The sequence below is a fragment of the Diadema antillarum genome, unplaced genomic scaffold (assembly GCF_040938485.1).
Source record: "Diadema antillarum isolate AM-2024a unplaced genomic scaffold, OU_Dant_1.0 seq00000810_RagTag, whole genome shotgun sequence".
Classification (NCBI taxonomy): Eukaryota; Metazoa; Echinodermata; class Echinoidea; order Diadematoida; family Diadematidae; genus Diadema; species Diadema antillarum.
Window position 1 is genome coordinate 2,853,087 of NW_027271690.1, and position 16,914 is coordinate 2,870,000.

Consider the following 16,914-nt stretch of genomic DNA (forward strand, 5'->3'; position numbering starts at 1 on the left):
ATACTAGTACAAAATATGTGACCCGCAACAACGATTTCAGGCGAAAGTCGCAAGAGCAAATTCCCTTCTAGGCGGGGTATAAAGATTTTGACCATTATTTTTGTCGATTTTGTTTCTTGTAGAAACAGAATCTTTGACGTGTTTTCTACATCTACGCTAAATTTCATGGCATAAGACTACGTTTTTCCTATCGAAAATGGAATTTGAAAAACCGTATATTCTTCATTTCGAGGAAATCAGAGGACCACTCAGAAACAAACAACGAGATTATGAAACATCAGATAATAAATTACATGTTGAGTTTTGTTGCCATGTTTGAGCTGTGCAGTTCTTGGGTGAATTGATTTTCAATCAATGTTGTAATCATAGTAGAAGAAATCTCTCTTTAGTGGAACCTTATCATGAATTTGGCTTATTGCACTCGATGAATAGAAAATGCTGTTTTTCATTTTATCGACTTTGAAAAGTCGTTAAGGTAAATGAAAAGTGTCTGCAAAATTCACCAGGCCTTCATGGAAAATAGTTATTGCAGCAATCAATCCCCAATAGTTCATTTGCGACGTACAAAACAATCAACTATCTGGAAAACCGACGCATATTTGTTTTTTCGAACCTCATGTAAAATATCGCGTCTTTTTACTTATCTTTTTTTTTTTGTAAATCCAAATTTTGACATATTAAAGAAAAATCATATTAAGCGGTATGTCTCTAGGCTGACAAAGGTAATGTAATTTTCAACATCACTAAAATACCATTGTTTCTGTAGGGGGGAGGGAAGAGAATAGGCGCTGAAAAAGAAAAAGAAATGCAAATCAAGGCGGATAACTTTGTATATTTGAAAGGTGCACGATACATTGGTTAGAATAGGCATATATCTATGGCTTTGATTCAAAGTTTAACATGATGGTAATATCAATAGTATTGAGCGCAGGAACATCCACAGGAGTAGATAACAAATTTTTGACAGTAAGTCGATAATAATGACTTCGATCCAATCGTATCGATTGAAAGCTACGGTAGTATGAATAGAATACATGCCATGGAATCTAATTTAGATCCAATCATAAAGTCACCTACAAAAGACGAAATTTTCGTACACAAGTGACAATACTTGGAGTCGTTGTCATAACTTCGTCACGATGTCCCTTACTCTATAGTCAACGTCTGTAATGTCTTTGCGTACGGCAGAGGCACTGGGTAAATCGGAAACACGTGGTTCTACGTCTGGAAACGAGGCTAACTCTCCATCAAAGTCACACCCGACTTTAGAATCGCTGTCCTCTTCGTCGATCTCCCTAAAGATATCCGCGCCAACTGTCCCGTCGTTCTCGTCGTCGACTTCGTCAGGTTGGAAAACGGGATTGATTTCGCCAAGCGCGTATTCATGGCGGTCGGGAATATGCCATGAGCGAGAACGTTCTCCCGCCAGCGGAAATCTCGACGTCGACGCCTCTGGCCTCGTGTTCAATGACTGCGAGCGCGGGCCGTGGACGTAGACGGTGATTTGCGAAGTCTTTGAGCCGTCCGTGATCAGCGCCGTCGTGGTGCCCATCTGAGTGGGATTGTGCGTTCTCTTGCCGCTAGAGGGGTCGCCAAAGTTTGAATTCAGGTCAGTGAACCTGCGCGACTCCGTGAAAGGTGAATGACCTCCGTTACTGTGTACGACGATTTTGGGCGTGGCGGCTTCGTTGTTGCGTATATCTGCAGTGTTGCCCTCCACGTTTGGATCTTGGGTCTCCTTTTGTGACCTAGAAGGGTGTCATAACATAGGAGATGAGACAACAGCATTAATGCCATTTATTTTAATCATCTGTCTAGAATCTTCCTACACACAACGTACATTGCATGATATGTCAGGGTAAAGTATCCAGACATTCATGCACTCAAATCATTAGAGCAACTGACAAACAGAACGTTTACTTTAGACGGGAAAGCACTTAATGGTAGGGGACAAGGCAAGAGTATGCAATGACATTATAATGGCGATAAAGCCATCTCACCGCTTTATGGGCGGAAAGTGATTCCGTAAACTAATGACTGGTAACTGTTCTGTCTCCTCCTTTATCTCTCTTTCTTTTGGAATGTGTCTTTCTCTAGACTGACCGTAACTTACATAGTTCCATGTTATTAATATGATTAATAAGATACATTAGTTACGTTCAGATGATCATCCTTAACTTCGAGGATAAGCTAACTTCGAAGATAGGCCCATAGCTAAGTATGGGGCGCCAAGTGTCGCATTGTTTCTTTCGTCACGAAATAATATTCCTATGACGAAATTGTGTTTTCGTTGACAATCGACAACGTCAATTTCGTCGACGAAAAGAAAAACCCCAATCTGTGACAAGATGACAATTTTGTCAACGAAATAACAATTTAGTCAAAGAAATTACAGTTTTGTTTACGAAAAAGCAATTTTGTCAACTAAATGACGATTTCGTAACGAAATTGACGTCACTTGTCAACGAAAATTAAAACAATTTCGTCACGAAACAGTCATTAATTTTATAACGAAAGAGAACATGCGACACTTGGTGCACCGTACTTAACTACGAGCTTATCCTCAAAGTTAAGGATCACCGTTTGAACGTAAATTGCAAGGCAACAGACAACGATTAACAAATGACATCACTGGCAGAATCTAGATTTGGTTTCAAAGGTTTTCTTACGGGACTACCCAAGTCTTAAATCTGAAGACAAATGAAGAGTTTGTTCGCAAAAACCGATAAGTCCATTTTTGAAGATTTTGAAGTACGGTCGCTGTCATAAAGTACAAAAAAATCTTTTAAATGATATATTGGTCACTACATATAAAGGTACATTTTTGAAGTTGTGGTCAAATGAAAAAAAATGTTCTTATAATTCTCTTTATTTTTCTTGACCTTTAATCGCAAGTATCTCTATTTGGCAAATATGAACTTATCGGTTTTTGCGAACAAACTCTTCAAATAGTCTAAAAAATCGATATACAGCACGTATTGATTAGATATCAAATAAGTGATGATCATCAGAGGATTATGGATCGATACAAGTCAACATGCATTAATTGGTCAGTTCCATTAAAGTAAACAGTCTGCAAGCGACACAGTGCACGATCGCTTACCTCCTCAGTGACGATTCTCTGCTGTACGTGTGGTAACCTGAATTTCGTGGCTGCATCTTGAGGAGGAGATCCCTCTTTCGATGCTCCTTGCAGCGTTTGTAACCGGCGAAGCCGAGTAGGAACAGCGAAAGACCCACGAGGCCAGGCATCACGTAGAGTATCGAGGAACTGTCTTTGACTGTGATGACGATATTGTACGTTCGCTCCTGTCCACTTCTGGCTTCTGTCGAACGAACAATAGAGGGCGTAATTATGACATACGAGATTTTAACGTTGTCGAGCAGCTGGTTATAAAAGCATCCTAGAATAATGTACCTCTATGGCTGGGACCTACTAGCAGGAACGTTTAGTTCAGGAACGTTACTACGAAATACAATAGAGCCATCATCAAAATGGAATTTGTCTCCAGTATCACCCGGAATCATCTTGACTCCTCGGTTTTTTATCATGTCGATAACACTTTAGCAATCAACTGCTTTTCACTCGTTTGCATCATCTACCTTGTACTCATGAAAATGAGCGCATCACAAAAAAAAAATAATAAAAATGAATAAGTTATTAAATGAATCTACATTGGGATTGGTGGGTTTTACGATGAGTCAAGGAAGACACTTGTAACGACTTTGCATTGTCTGACATCTGAGCTTTCTTTATTGAATTCGTGTGTCGAATTATCCCTGGATAGGACACAAGACGGGCGTTATGGCCCTTCTTATAAAGGACAATCATACACGGAATGATTTGACACACACCTTGCATCATATCTTCATGAATATTTAATTCGGAGTGCATATGGGTAAAAGACAGGGAGTGCATACTAATAATCATTATTATAAGAAACGTACATTTTCGCTGTTTAAGTGAAGATAAATCATTCCAAACTATTCTCGAGAAATAATAATTATTAGCTGGAGATATCATTACAAGTGGGGATGAATCATTGTCAATAATGATGGGTGGGCTTGTGAAGATAATCTGCTTAATTCTAAGAACATGATCACAGTATCCCACGTTTCATTACCGTTCGCTTACATAAGTTGTGATATCCCGTTGAAATCTAATCCTTGTTCTATGTACAAGGGCGCACAAGAATAATAGCCTCTGGGTATTTATCATTTTATTTTCCGAGAAACAGCTGCGTGCGGGCGAATTTGTCTAGGTTAATTTGCCTACAGCCGATGTGTAGAAGCCGTATCAATTTCAATGGGCTGTTACTTCCCGTCAAATCTTTATCGCCAGTATGAGACAATGATAATTTTTACAAAGTTAAGATGACGGTATACCCTTGTCCCATATCCATTGGGCTTACGTGTAGTTGGAAAAACGAAAATTGAGATGTGGTAATTCACATTGTAACAAAAGAATAATGTACGTGCGCGTGTCTTTTCGTTCATGTGTTCCCAGTATTTATGACATACGTGAGAAGTCATGGTATCGTGTTTATCCCGTCTGCCTGCATAATTGCATAGAAGCGAGTGTAAACCAGAAGAAGGTGATAAGTCCGTTATTAACGACCATGAAGACATTTACCTTCTAAAACCTCTAAAGCTCGTATGAAGGATAAGAGCTTTGATCATCCTCAATCTCTAAACTTCAGCTTTGACCGAGTATCGCACAGAGAGAACAATGGGCCAAATGCATAAAACAAGCGATTGCTTGTGTGCAATTGCTTCAAGCAAAAGCACAAGCTCGTCTAGCAAAAGGTCTAGCTCAAGCAATTGCTTAAATCCATATGCATAACCTTTTGCTTATGCTAACACCTTTTGCTTGTCCCGCACAAGCAATTGCTTGCGTTTTCAACAAAAGGAACTTCACGCCTGTACGAACACAAGAACAAAGGCGAGTGTGACAGCATGTATTTGAAAGGGCATGTGTGTGTGGAAACATTGGGCCGAATGCATAAAACAAGCAATTGCTTGTAAGCAATTGCTTCAAGCAAAAGCACAAGCTCGTCTAGCAAGAGGTCTAGCTCAAGCAATACATTGCTTAAATCCATATGCATAACCTTTTGCTTTGATATGCTAACACCTTTTGCTTGTCCCGCACAAGCAATTGCCTGCGTTTTCAACAAAAGGGACTTCACGCCTGTGCGAACACAAGAACAAAGGCGAGTGTGACAGCATGTATTTAAAAGGGCATGTGTGTATGGAAACATTTCCTGACATAGCAGAAGACCTATGAAATGCACACACAGACACATACACACACATCTATATACACACACACACACGTATTACTGGCTGATTCCCATCAACACTGCAGCTTATAATAGTAGCCCGGATGTGAAAGATCGCACGCGGAGAGAGGTCTCCTTCCTCCCCACCGAAGTCAGACATCCTACCTGATTTTCATCACATTTTGCGTGCTAACCACTTGACATTCCCGTTGTTGAAATGAAAAAGTGTCTTACACTACTCAGGAGTAATTTCTTGTAGATTTATACCACTCCTTCACAAGTGTGGTCTTTCTTTCATGAATATGAAAATGATTAAAAAAGGGAACGTTCCGGTTAAGCAAAAGCTCAAGCTCATTTTACAGAGCTTGGAAAATCGTAAGCAATTGCTAGCAAGAACTAGCAAAAGGTATGTTTTATGCATACGTTTTTAAGCAAATGCTTGGTCTGTAAGCAATTGTTTGAGGGCAGCAAGCAATTGCTTGTGCTTGCTAGCAAAAGCTTCTGCTCGCAAGCAATTGCTTGTTTTTATTAATACGGATTCGATTAAAAGGCTAGTACAAGCAATTGCTAGCGTTTATGCATTCGGCCCAATGCCTTGTAACAAATTTAATGTAAAAGAACATGTTTTCCACAATTGTATAGTTCTACATAATACGTCGAAAACTTTTACGGCCGTAAAATTATGGAAAACATGTTCTCTTACGTCTGTCGCTCGAAAAAAAAAACACACAACAACAAACAAAACAAAAGTAATTTCAATTTACCCTTCAAGTTTAAAGCAGATTGATTGACACACACTGAAGCACCGACAAACACACAGAAACATACAAACACACAATCACAATATTTATTATAACATACATTATATTCCCAACCTTTCTATGATATACATTTTCTCTCATTCTTTATGCTTCTCAATCTCTCTCTCTTTATAATCCCTCTCCCTCTCTGACGAAAAACACTTTGTAGCCATGGTCACAGAATGCGTGTCTGAAGGTTAATCCAGTTTAGGTGTCGTGAACATCACAGGGAAGGAGATGAATAGCTAATAAGCAGAGTAATTGTTTTAATGAACGCCCTTTTTAATGAACTAGCCCTTCGAACAGCACTTTAGACCTTAAGGAGATATCGCGCACGTGCATCATGTATGATGTTATCTTCTTAAAGGACGTTTTTACTCTGCTGGAAATGAACACGGTGTCCCACAGTGTGAGAACCACAGTGTGAGAACCACAGTGTGAATACAATGTGAACACAGTGTGAAATCTCCTCACACTGTTAAATTCGAACATTTTAACAGTGTGAACATTATGTGAGGCATCAATTCACAGTGTGAAACAAAGCATTACTATGTGAACACTCTGTGAAAACCACAACTCAGTGTGGAATCATCCTCACAATGTTAAATTCGAGCGTTCTCACACAGTCGAGTATACGAACACACCATGAACACACTGTGGGACACTGTGTTCTTTCCAGTACGGTACCTAAATGCCTATCTTGTTTTTCAACAATCTAATGACACTGACGTCGATGAAGAGAGAGAGAGAAAAAAAAAGAACGAATTTTATAATCATCTTTAGTGAGGATCAGCCTTGATATTATTGATATCAATCCAATTGCTTTTAATCTGATTCTTCCATCAAACACGACACATGATTTTTGATTTCATTTTGTTTTGCACTGCTAGTCTACCTGTTGTATAGCACTCTTTTAAATCATTGTTTAATCTATGTCATCTCTTCTCAAGAGGTTTATTGAAAGATTTAAAACAAAATACGTTATAGATTTAATGTAATTTCATCCAGTCTGTTCCACCCATATCACCAGAAACCCCGCTTAAAAACAAACAAATACATTATGAATAGGATAGGTGTAACAGTAAGGCATCGTCTAATAACCAATCAAACACTTTGCTTTTAACAATGTTTTGGTGTTCAGGTTTGAGTTTCTTCAGTTTGTCTCCCTTTTCCGACATGTTTGTTAATTTACAGATCAGCAGTTGCAATCTTAACAAATTTTCATTTGTAGAGGGAGACAAACTGAAGAAACTCAAACCTGAGCCTTCACCCCTCTGAATGATATCTTTCTTTCAATGTTTTGGTGTTATTACTTAGATTGCCTCTCTCAGTCACCATGAAAATTTACTTATTATGCCAATTTGGCTAATATGGCTAATTTGTGCCATGTTAGTGTTACTTCATTCTTTAAACATTAAGCCGTCCATTAATTTCTCATTTCTCTTTTTTTTTTTAACTTCAAGGAACCTGACAACGACACAGAGTTTTGAGAACCTTTGGTTTGACGATGCTAAGTTCTGCAAGCTAAACTACAGGCGAGTTAAAGACACAATGGGCTCATCCAACGCAACATAAATAGAAACATGTCCTTTTTTATACTTGTATACTTACAAATGACATACTGACTCAGAACTGAATTACATACTCTTATTAGGCATCTTAGGATGATCTCAGAAAGCACTCAAAGTTTTGTCCTTCAGGGCATATAGTTTTAAGGTACAGACTCAAAATCACTTTGAATTAGTGATCCATGAAACGCCATATTTTTATGTAATCATCTTTTTTTAGACAGTTTGATAACACATGTAGTTCTTCAATTACTACATTAATAACAGGCAAACACAGAAACACCTGTCTAGGCACACACATTTTCGTACACACACACACACACACATAACTTAAAATCACGTGGTACGAGCAAAACCAAGGGGATGGGGGAGGGGTAGATTAAGAAAACTAATGAGGTATATGACGTGATACAGAAATATTGCCTAGGAACAGCTTTTATTCTGCAAGGTCAATACTGACAATATTAAGTAGCATGTTCATACCACTTTACAGGGGTATACTAGCTGTAGAATGGCGTGCGAATCTAATTCATTACCACAAATTAGTCGGGGGTTAAAAAGTACAGCAATAGATTAAAGACCCGCACTATTATTCGATGAGTAACAAATCGAAATTGACCGAACGAAAACAATTACCAAAAGATGAAAATAAAAAAAAAGAAAAGGATTCGATGAATTTATATATTACCAATTATGTGAGTCATTTTGTTTCCTATATCAATGCAGAAAACTTTGGCTGGGAAATAGGAATACAATGTGCATAAATAAAACAGGATGGCCTTTGGTCAGTGATACTGATTTTGGTTTTTGGGGAAATTCCGGAAAGGTTGAAAAATAGTCTGCTATGAAAGAAGAAAAAAAGAATTTCTTGGCACAGCAATGAAAATTTGATCAGAGGCAGATGAAAATTGAGGAAGTTATGAAATTCTGAATTTTCGCTTACTTCCACGAAACAGTTCTTGAACAGTAACTGTTGATATGAATATAATGCAAATACTGAATTAAAGATGTCAATCCCTTAAAGCTTGTAATACAGTTTGCACATAAAACATTAAAATTAATTTCACTTTTTTTTTTTGATAAAACGCATTTATGCCCAGTCTCAAATCCTGATGTATCTTACTGCTCATTCGTCATTTTTTTTTACAAGATCAGTGGGAAATTGTGAGGTGATGACATACTAGTAATCAGTTCAATCATTTACATACTTATATCAACTGTTCAAGAACTGTTATGGAAAAATTAGTGAATCTTTGACATTTCATAACTTCCATATTTTTAATCCAAATTTTCACTGCTGCGCCTTCATAATTTTTTTACTCTTCCTTTTCAGATTATTTTTTTGTACTGGTTAGGAACTCCGCTTAGGTAATACTGGCATAGACATGAGTATATTATACGCGCAATGTCAAGTGCGCAGGTGTGATCCAGTTAACCAGGCATATCGAGCTGTAAAATGTTATCTATATACCGTTCTCTCATGGATTTGGAATGATTGCCATAAGCGAGATTGTGCCTCCAAAATAATATTCCAAATACGGAGTTAAAACAAAATGTTGCATAATTTGTAAGAAAGAGTCATCACCTGTTTTGTTAAAGGCATTATTTGTCATTTGCAGATGAAACAAAAAACCCAGCTTTAGTGCTTCAAGATAGTTCTAAAATGTGAGTTAGGGATACAAAGAACCAATGCAGAAATGTTAATCAGTATAATCAATGTTAAGCATTGTTAAATACACAAATGTGAACAACAGTTTTAATGCAAACTGTTTCGAATGTAAACCGTCTACAGTTATGGTTTATTGAGAAAAATACTGATATCTCCTTTTATAGGCTTTATAGCCTTTATTTTCTCATGGAAGGATGTTTTGTGATACAACTAACCTTCACCTCTGTATCAAACGTGATAGCTCGAACACGAAAAAAAAAAATCCCTTCTCCCAATGGTAAACAGTGCCGTTAAAATGTTGTTAAATCGTCACAGTGCTTTCAGGGCGCTTATAATTCATTAAAAAAAATTCAACCATTACAATAACTGATTTTGCAGGATTATCGCACAGATCCACAGCATACACCACTGCTTTTACCCTCAAGCTTACAGTACTATTACATGTAATACCCATTTCTAACAGCACTTCTTCTTTTTTTTTTATTTCATTGGACACATTTCTATACCCATTGCAAGTGATCAGTAGTTCCGTCTTAAGCGCTGTATGGAATATAACCAAACACCTAGCAGCAGCAAACAAACGAACCACTAACGTTCAATATTCGGTATCCGCTGCCATTTGAAGCGTTATTTGATTAGTTTGCATGAACATGATGCTCTCCAATCGCTAAAGCGTCCACAAGGCAAGTCCGTATTAAGAGAATGTTACAACCAGCCAACAACCAAGCTTGCGCGCTCATTAATTATTCCTTTGTATCATTCTTTTTTTTTCTATTTTCATTTTCAAACAATAGACATAAATATTACAATGTTAAAATTATAAATATTCCACATAATAGTCATATTATGACCTATAGTGTCACATAGAAAATCATGGTCTGCATATTTGACTAACCCATAGTGTAGCAACACTGTTCAGATGAGCTCTGTCAAGCCATCGATTATCATAATGCAGATTTTAGTTTTGAAAGTGATGCCAACAGAACAACAACAACAACAACAACAACAACAACAACAACAACAACAACAACAACAACAACAACGAAAACATCGACATGCAGGGTTGGCATTGGTTTTAATTGGTGTCCGGTGTCACGCCCTCATTGGCGAGCTGCGGTCATTTCCGAAATCGACCCCACGTGTCGTGCCAGTTTGGAATAGATACCCGGCGGTGAGTCTCATGAACGTCTCGCAAGGGAAACAGAGTCCAGTCATGATTATATGTCTCATTATACAATATGTATTCCCTCTCTATCTGTGTATCAGAGATTCATTAATCAGGAAAAAAAATGGAGGAATATCGAAGTATCTATTCTTTCCATTATCCCCCCCCCCCCATCTCTCATACACACACACATTCTCCTACTGTTCTCTGTCTCTCCCTATCTTTCTTCTTTCTCCCCCCCCTTTCTCTCTCCAGTTCTTTCCTCTTGGAGCAAGTATTTGGATTGCCTTTATCGGTATTTTTTTTTTCAGCTTGTTTTTTGGTCTTTCGTTTTAATCATTGTAATTCTTTTTTCTTATGTTGAGTGATGTAGGTGCTATTCTTTGTTGCCAAAAAACAGAGAGTGAAAAAGAGTGCAATAACCCTTTATCATCTTCACTGCCTGATACTATTTTTGCGACTTTAAGAAACCAAGGAAGATTAAGTGATTAATACGACCGTTATATTTCTCGTATTTTAGAGGTTATTTCATTATCAATTATGTGCGTGTGTATGTATGTGTGTATGTATGTGTGTGTGTGTGTGTGTGTGTTTGTGCAGAAAGAAGTGTTACCACACATTCGCACAGTATACAGCGTATTTATATTATTATCGGATTGCCCCCCCCAAAAAAAAAAAAAATAAATAAATAAAAAAAATAAAAAAGTCGGTATCACGAGTCATCCACGCATTGTTTTATGTATAGGCCCTATTTCACGCAAGGTAGTACAAATCAATAATTATCTTTAATGACAAAATGGTATAATTATTTTATTACAGGCAGCTCTAGCAATTGTCCAGAGTGCCATACATTCAAAATGCGGAGAAAGGTTTTCGGTCTTTAACAACAAGGAAAGTGAAATAAAAAAAAAAGACAGCAACAACAACACTGGCAAGCAGGGTTATCACGCCACGCACGGACTGTAATTTCATTTTGCATTTTGACATCATTCCCAGTATACGCAAATGATATGATTACATTTTTTATTATGTAAAGATGTGAACACGCATAAATCCAGTTGTGCATTTACTCGTTCCATACCTAAAGCAAAGCAGATATATACGTGCATGATGTGATTCATATCAAAATGTCATCCATAATTTTATAATACCTATATTCACCCCCTCTCTATCTCACAATTGTTCCCCATTGTTTTTCTTTCTCTTTCATATCTCGCTCTCTCTGCCAAACTCTCATGGTGAGTCTGCCTCTCTTTCTCTCCTCCATTCTACTCATACTCTCATTCACGCAGCCATTTAGCGATCTATCATAGAAATTACTCCTCTCGAAGCTGCATTATTCACGCCACGCTTACCACTCCCATTATCATAATTGCGTTATGTTTCGCGCTCGACAATGAGCGACTAACTCCTGATGATTTGTTAATACAGTAACAAGGATTTTCATTTCCTTTCTGCTGCTAGCATTATCATATTTTCCTTTGACCTGATGGATACTAGTAGACTTTAAGTCTCAAAATAGTGTCATGCTTGCTTATATCAAAGGGGTATATCAAGTCTATCTGTCTGTCTGTCTGTCTATCTGTCTGTCTGTCTGTTTCTTTCTTTGTTTTTCTTTCTTCTTATCACTTGTGGCTGGTATCTGATGAGGCTTCACCGGAAGATCGATAACACTAACGCAATGTGTAATATTTCAAGAAGGAATTCAATTTCTTTCTTTTATATAATTCTCTCAATCAATGTATGTATGTATGTATACAATGTGTGTATGTATGTATGTATGTATGTATGCATGTATGTATGTATATATGTATGCAGGGCTCGACACTAACGGTGCCCCGGTGGCCCGGGGCCACCAAAAATGAAAGTCGGGTCACCAAATTTCAAAAAAGGGCAAATTTGGTGGCCCGCCTCGGGCCACCAAAATTTTTTGAAAAGTATGTTAATAAATTCGTAACTTTTTGCGCCGGAAATTAGCAGTTAAATTTGTTTAAAGGATGGATGAAAAGGGCTGAATGAATGCCTGAGAGTGAGAGTTGCAAGTTTGTTGAAGTTTATTTATGAGTAGATATGTCCATCTTCTAATTCTTACTATCATAAATCTTAAATATTTGACTGATTAAAAAAAAGAACTTTTAATGTTTTTTATTGTTTTTTTTTCGGGACACCAAATTTTTCTCTCGGGCCACCAAAAATTCGAAATGTAGGATTTTGGTGGCCCCATCGGGCCACCAAACAAAAAAAGTTAATGTCGAGCCATGAATTGTATGTATGTATCTATCTATATCTATCTATCTATCTATCTATCTATCTATCTATCTATCTATCTATCTATCTATCTATCTATCTCTTTCTTGTGTGGTCATTAATTGTTAAAGCTAAAGCCTTGGTAAGAGCAAGAAAATTATCTTCTAATGTTCTTCCCGTTGACGACGGGCTGATTTGACTATAAATACTTCACATAGACACCTGCCCGAATATACTCGGGACTATAGTCTTCAAGGGGTAAAAGGATGGTATAGTCTTAGTTGAGATTGGGCTTCAGGTTTCCAACGTTATTGGAAAGATAGGGAAAACCTCATAATTTATGAAATATTAAAGAGCTTTCAACTCTTAGAGGAATTCAAATTCCATTTGATGTAAAATCAGGACTTTGAAACAGCAAGGATATCCAGAAATAAAGAAGCCCCTATAAAAGGTGGATCCCCTCATTTCACCAGGACCACTTTGTTCATTGTTGTTTTTAATTTGTTTACTGATATCTCAATGATTTCAAACCGATTTTCATCAAAGAAACCTTGGATACCTCTTAAACTTGTTAAAATTGTATGCTCATTTAATATTTCAATATCACACACAAATTTAATATCTGAATCCCCATCTCAACCCAAACTATATCACAACTTTAAAGGGATAGTGATAGTGTTTGTTGAGGTGATAATCCTGCATTTAATTGTTTAACTGAGATATGCATAAACAAAGTAAAACAAAGCGATCGCAATAAAATGTTGGACCAAGTTTTTATAGAGAGAGCTTTGTTTGCATATCTCAGCCATGCCAAAAGCACTGTCAAATAAGCACTGAACTCCTCCTAGACAGCACGTTAGAATTATATGCTCTTTCATATTTCGTATGAGGTTTCTCATATTATCTAAAAAATATGATTGTCACTAAAGTTCTTCTTATTTCCACTTTTCGATCCCCGCATTGCATCTGATTATGTGTATTTGTTTATGTTCTATGTGTGATAAGAGCATGGCGTGTCTATCGTTATAGTAAAGACCTGTTTTTCCCCCTTTTTTTCACAATACGTATATCTGCCATTTCCCTTGCATAAATCTTGTTTTTGGTGGCCCCACTAACAAGCTTTAGGTGCTTTAATTGGGTCCCGACGTTAAATTTTGTTAAACATCAAAACTATTGTGTATGTATGCGCATTGCTTTTGTCTTTATTGTATACATAATGTACTTCTTACTTGTGCTTAATGGATAAAAGAAGAAGAAGAAGAAGAAGAAGAAGAAGAAGAAGAAGAAGACGAAGAAGAAGAAGAAGAAGAAGACGAAGAAGAAGAAGAAGAAGAAGACGAAGAAACAAAACCCATCTCGACCGAAACTGATGGCAGAGACAATGACAGAGGCGTAAAGTAACTCTCTTATTCATTGTTCCTCATCTTAAAATAAAATTACTTTCCGAGCCGTATGTAAAGTTCAAATGAGTTCAAATATTCGGTACAAGATATGTTTGCTACATGCTTATTTTGTTGTTGTTGCTTCCCTTTAGTAATGTTCATGTCTTTGTATACTGCTTCGTTATGTCATACCAATATCATCATCCACAATGTAAACATGTATGTAGGCATATAATACTCATTTGTTTTTCTTTTCTCTCATCATCTATTTTTTTTTTTCGTTTCACACAAGGATGAACGTGTGACATCATGCAGTTTTTATGATTTGATAGGCACAATAAACAAATTGCAATTATCACTTATTGCAATTACTTGCAAAGGGAAAAACAAAAACGCCCTTCCTGTAAAAAACAAAAAAAAAAACAAACATGTTGACTCTCTCACTGACGGCGGCTACGGTATCCTTGGCGCCCATAACGCTAAGCCGTCTGGTTACGGTGGGTTTGTTTTCTCCCATGAAACCAGCGACATTTTTTTTTTTCGTCCTTTTAATGAGAATCTACATGATAATCAATCATTCACAATGATATCCCTTCCCATCCCCTACCCCTCTCCAAAAGCTAAACGTTATACCAAGATAACATTGCGGTATACTCGGAAGAAAGTGCGTGGCCTTGTCATGCTTTGTGAGCGTGTGGGTGTGTGTGTTTACGTGTGTGTGTGTGGGTTTTTGTGCGTGTGTGTGTGAGTTTGAGAAAGAGAGAGAGAGAGAGGGAGAGGGGGAGAACGTGTGTTGTTGTTGCTGTTGTTTTTTGTCTCTCTTTTTCCAATATTGTTCGGTCAGAATTCTCTGACTGACACAAATATGTTCACCCCAGCAAAATCTTGCTCTTAAAATACCGTCGACCGCATCTGCGCTGGACTGTTTTTGATCTTCGGCAGCTTACCAGGATATAAAATTTCATCAAAAAATATCGAAAAGACTAAGAGAAACTCCTAACGGGATTACAACAGAAAATTACCATAAGAATCAAGAACATATGCCGCTGAGTAGAAGCAAAATAATAAAGGGAAAAATGAAATCCTTCTTTTGAAACCGGCTTTGTATATTCTAACTCTACGCTCACATTTTTTCATTTTAGTTTGTTTCAACAGTAGCTAGAGAATCGGGATATATTGGTGTGCTGTATAGTCAGCAGTAAATAAATTACTCGAGAAGTTATGAAGGGATTCTGAAAACATGAGAATTATGTACGCTGAAGTAGAAGAATTAGAAGAGTTAAATATAGGAAACACTTCCACTGGGGTGAGTAGAATCATGATCACATCTAGGAGATATAAGCTGCTCACAGCTGAATGGCGCTAGTGAACTTTATGCCTATGAATGTGGTTCTCGTTTTCATTGATGTTTGTTTTTCTTTTTTTTTAATTATTGTCATCATCAGGAACTTAATACATATCATTTTTTTTTTCCAAAATGAAATATGTGATTTCATGTGTTCACAATCTATTGACTTTTGATGTACTGCAGAATCTTCACAAATTCACCGGAACTATTTGTATCCCTTCAATTGTAACTGAACTGTTTGCAAAAAAAGAGTTTTTTTTTTTTTTTTAAGATTGTAGTGTGTGTTCTTGCGCCTTTGGTTTGCTTTGTTGTCTTGTCCTTGGTAATATCTAGTGTTTTCATTGAAGGCTTTTTTTTTCTTTTCCCTCGTTTTCTTTGTATACGATTCTAGAGTTATTGGTGTTAACATGTGTTAGAGAGTATAGTCCAAAAAAGGATCAGACGCCTGGTAATTTTGTTATCATTGATTGAATGCTATCAAATGTTTGTTCTGTGATGCAGAATGGATATGTCATATGATTTATGAAAAAGCACAATGTTTTTAATCTGATCAATAAAATCCAGAAATACAAAAAAGGGGGAAAAAAGAAAAACAATTTGAAATGCCTGGATTTCGAAATCTGGTCCAAGGGAAAAAAAATCTCCGCTCCCTTTCTCTCTCTCTCCCTTTGTTTGTTTGTTTGTATCTCTGTTTGCCTGTCTGTCTCTCTGTCTCTCTGTCTCTCTCTCTCTCCGTCTCTCTCGCTCTCTCATGACAGAGAGGAAGATAGAAATGAATGTCGCTAATAGAGTGTCTAAATCTAGGACATCGAAGATCGTACGTTCCATCAAACAAACCATTTTAGAGCTTTGTTGCAACCATCAATGACAATGACCGTTCTGCCTTGCCGTCAATCAAATACCGGTGATCTGTAAAATCTCTTTTCAGAGGTGGATAATTTCGAGAAATGTCCAGATGACATGGAAATCTTATTTGGGACAGGTATAATGAAATCTTGATTCCTCTTTCTCTCTTTTTTTTTTCTCTTCCTGTTTGTCATTAATACCTTCACAGAATAATTTTGTGTTTCCTGCTCCTCGCGTGAAATAAAGAAAAATGCAAAGCATAATGTAGATTTATACAACAAGTCTCATGAAATAGAATTTGTCCATTTTCTCGACTGGTTAAACTGTTTAGTAGGCTAAGCTTAGAATTTTGAATATAAGACAGCGTATTTTCATTTCCCCAGACATCAGGGGGAATTACTCAGACTAGGTAGTTCTTGACGTATGATTCATCTCTCGATCAAACTTCAAAAAGCCAGAAGCAAAATGCAGAATTTGGTGTCACTCTTTAGACGGAATGAGAAAATCTCATCCCTTTTGAAAACTTGAATAATAAAAAAAAAATATGAATTAAGCTGAGTGAGACAATCTTATACTTATCGTTTTCTTACGTCCTGCAAAACAAAGTCAA

At 37.0% G+C, this 16,914-nt stretch overlaps 1 protein-coding gene across 1 annotated transcript in view; it reads right to left on the reverse strand.

Annotated features, from left to right (window-relative positions):
• Window positions 1–766: 766 nt before the first annotated feature.
• Window positions 767–16,914, reverse strand: part of LOC139739692 (uncharacterized) — a 65,125-nt gene continuing 48,977 nt past the window's right edge. The window contains exons 2-3 of the mRNA XM_071650302.1: window positions 3,104–3,326; window positions 767–1,748 (exon numbers count right to left, since the gene is read on the reverse strand). Of these exons, the coding sequence (XP_071506403.1) occupies window positions 1,124–1,748; window positions 3,104–3,326 (848 nt within the window). The 3' untranslated portion in view covers window positions 767–1,123. The remainder of the gene's footprint in view (window positions 1,749–3,103; window positions 3,327–16,914) is intronic.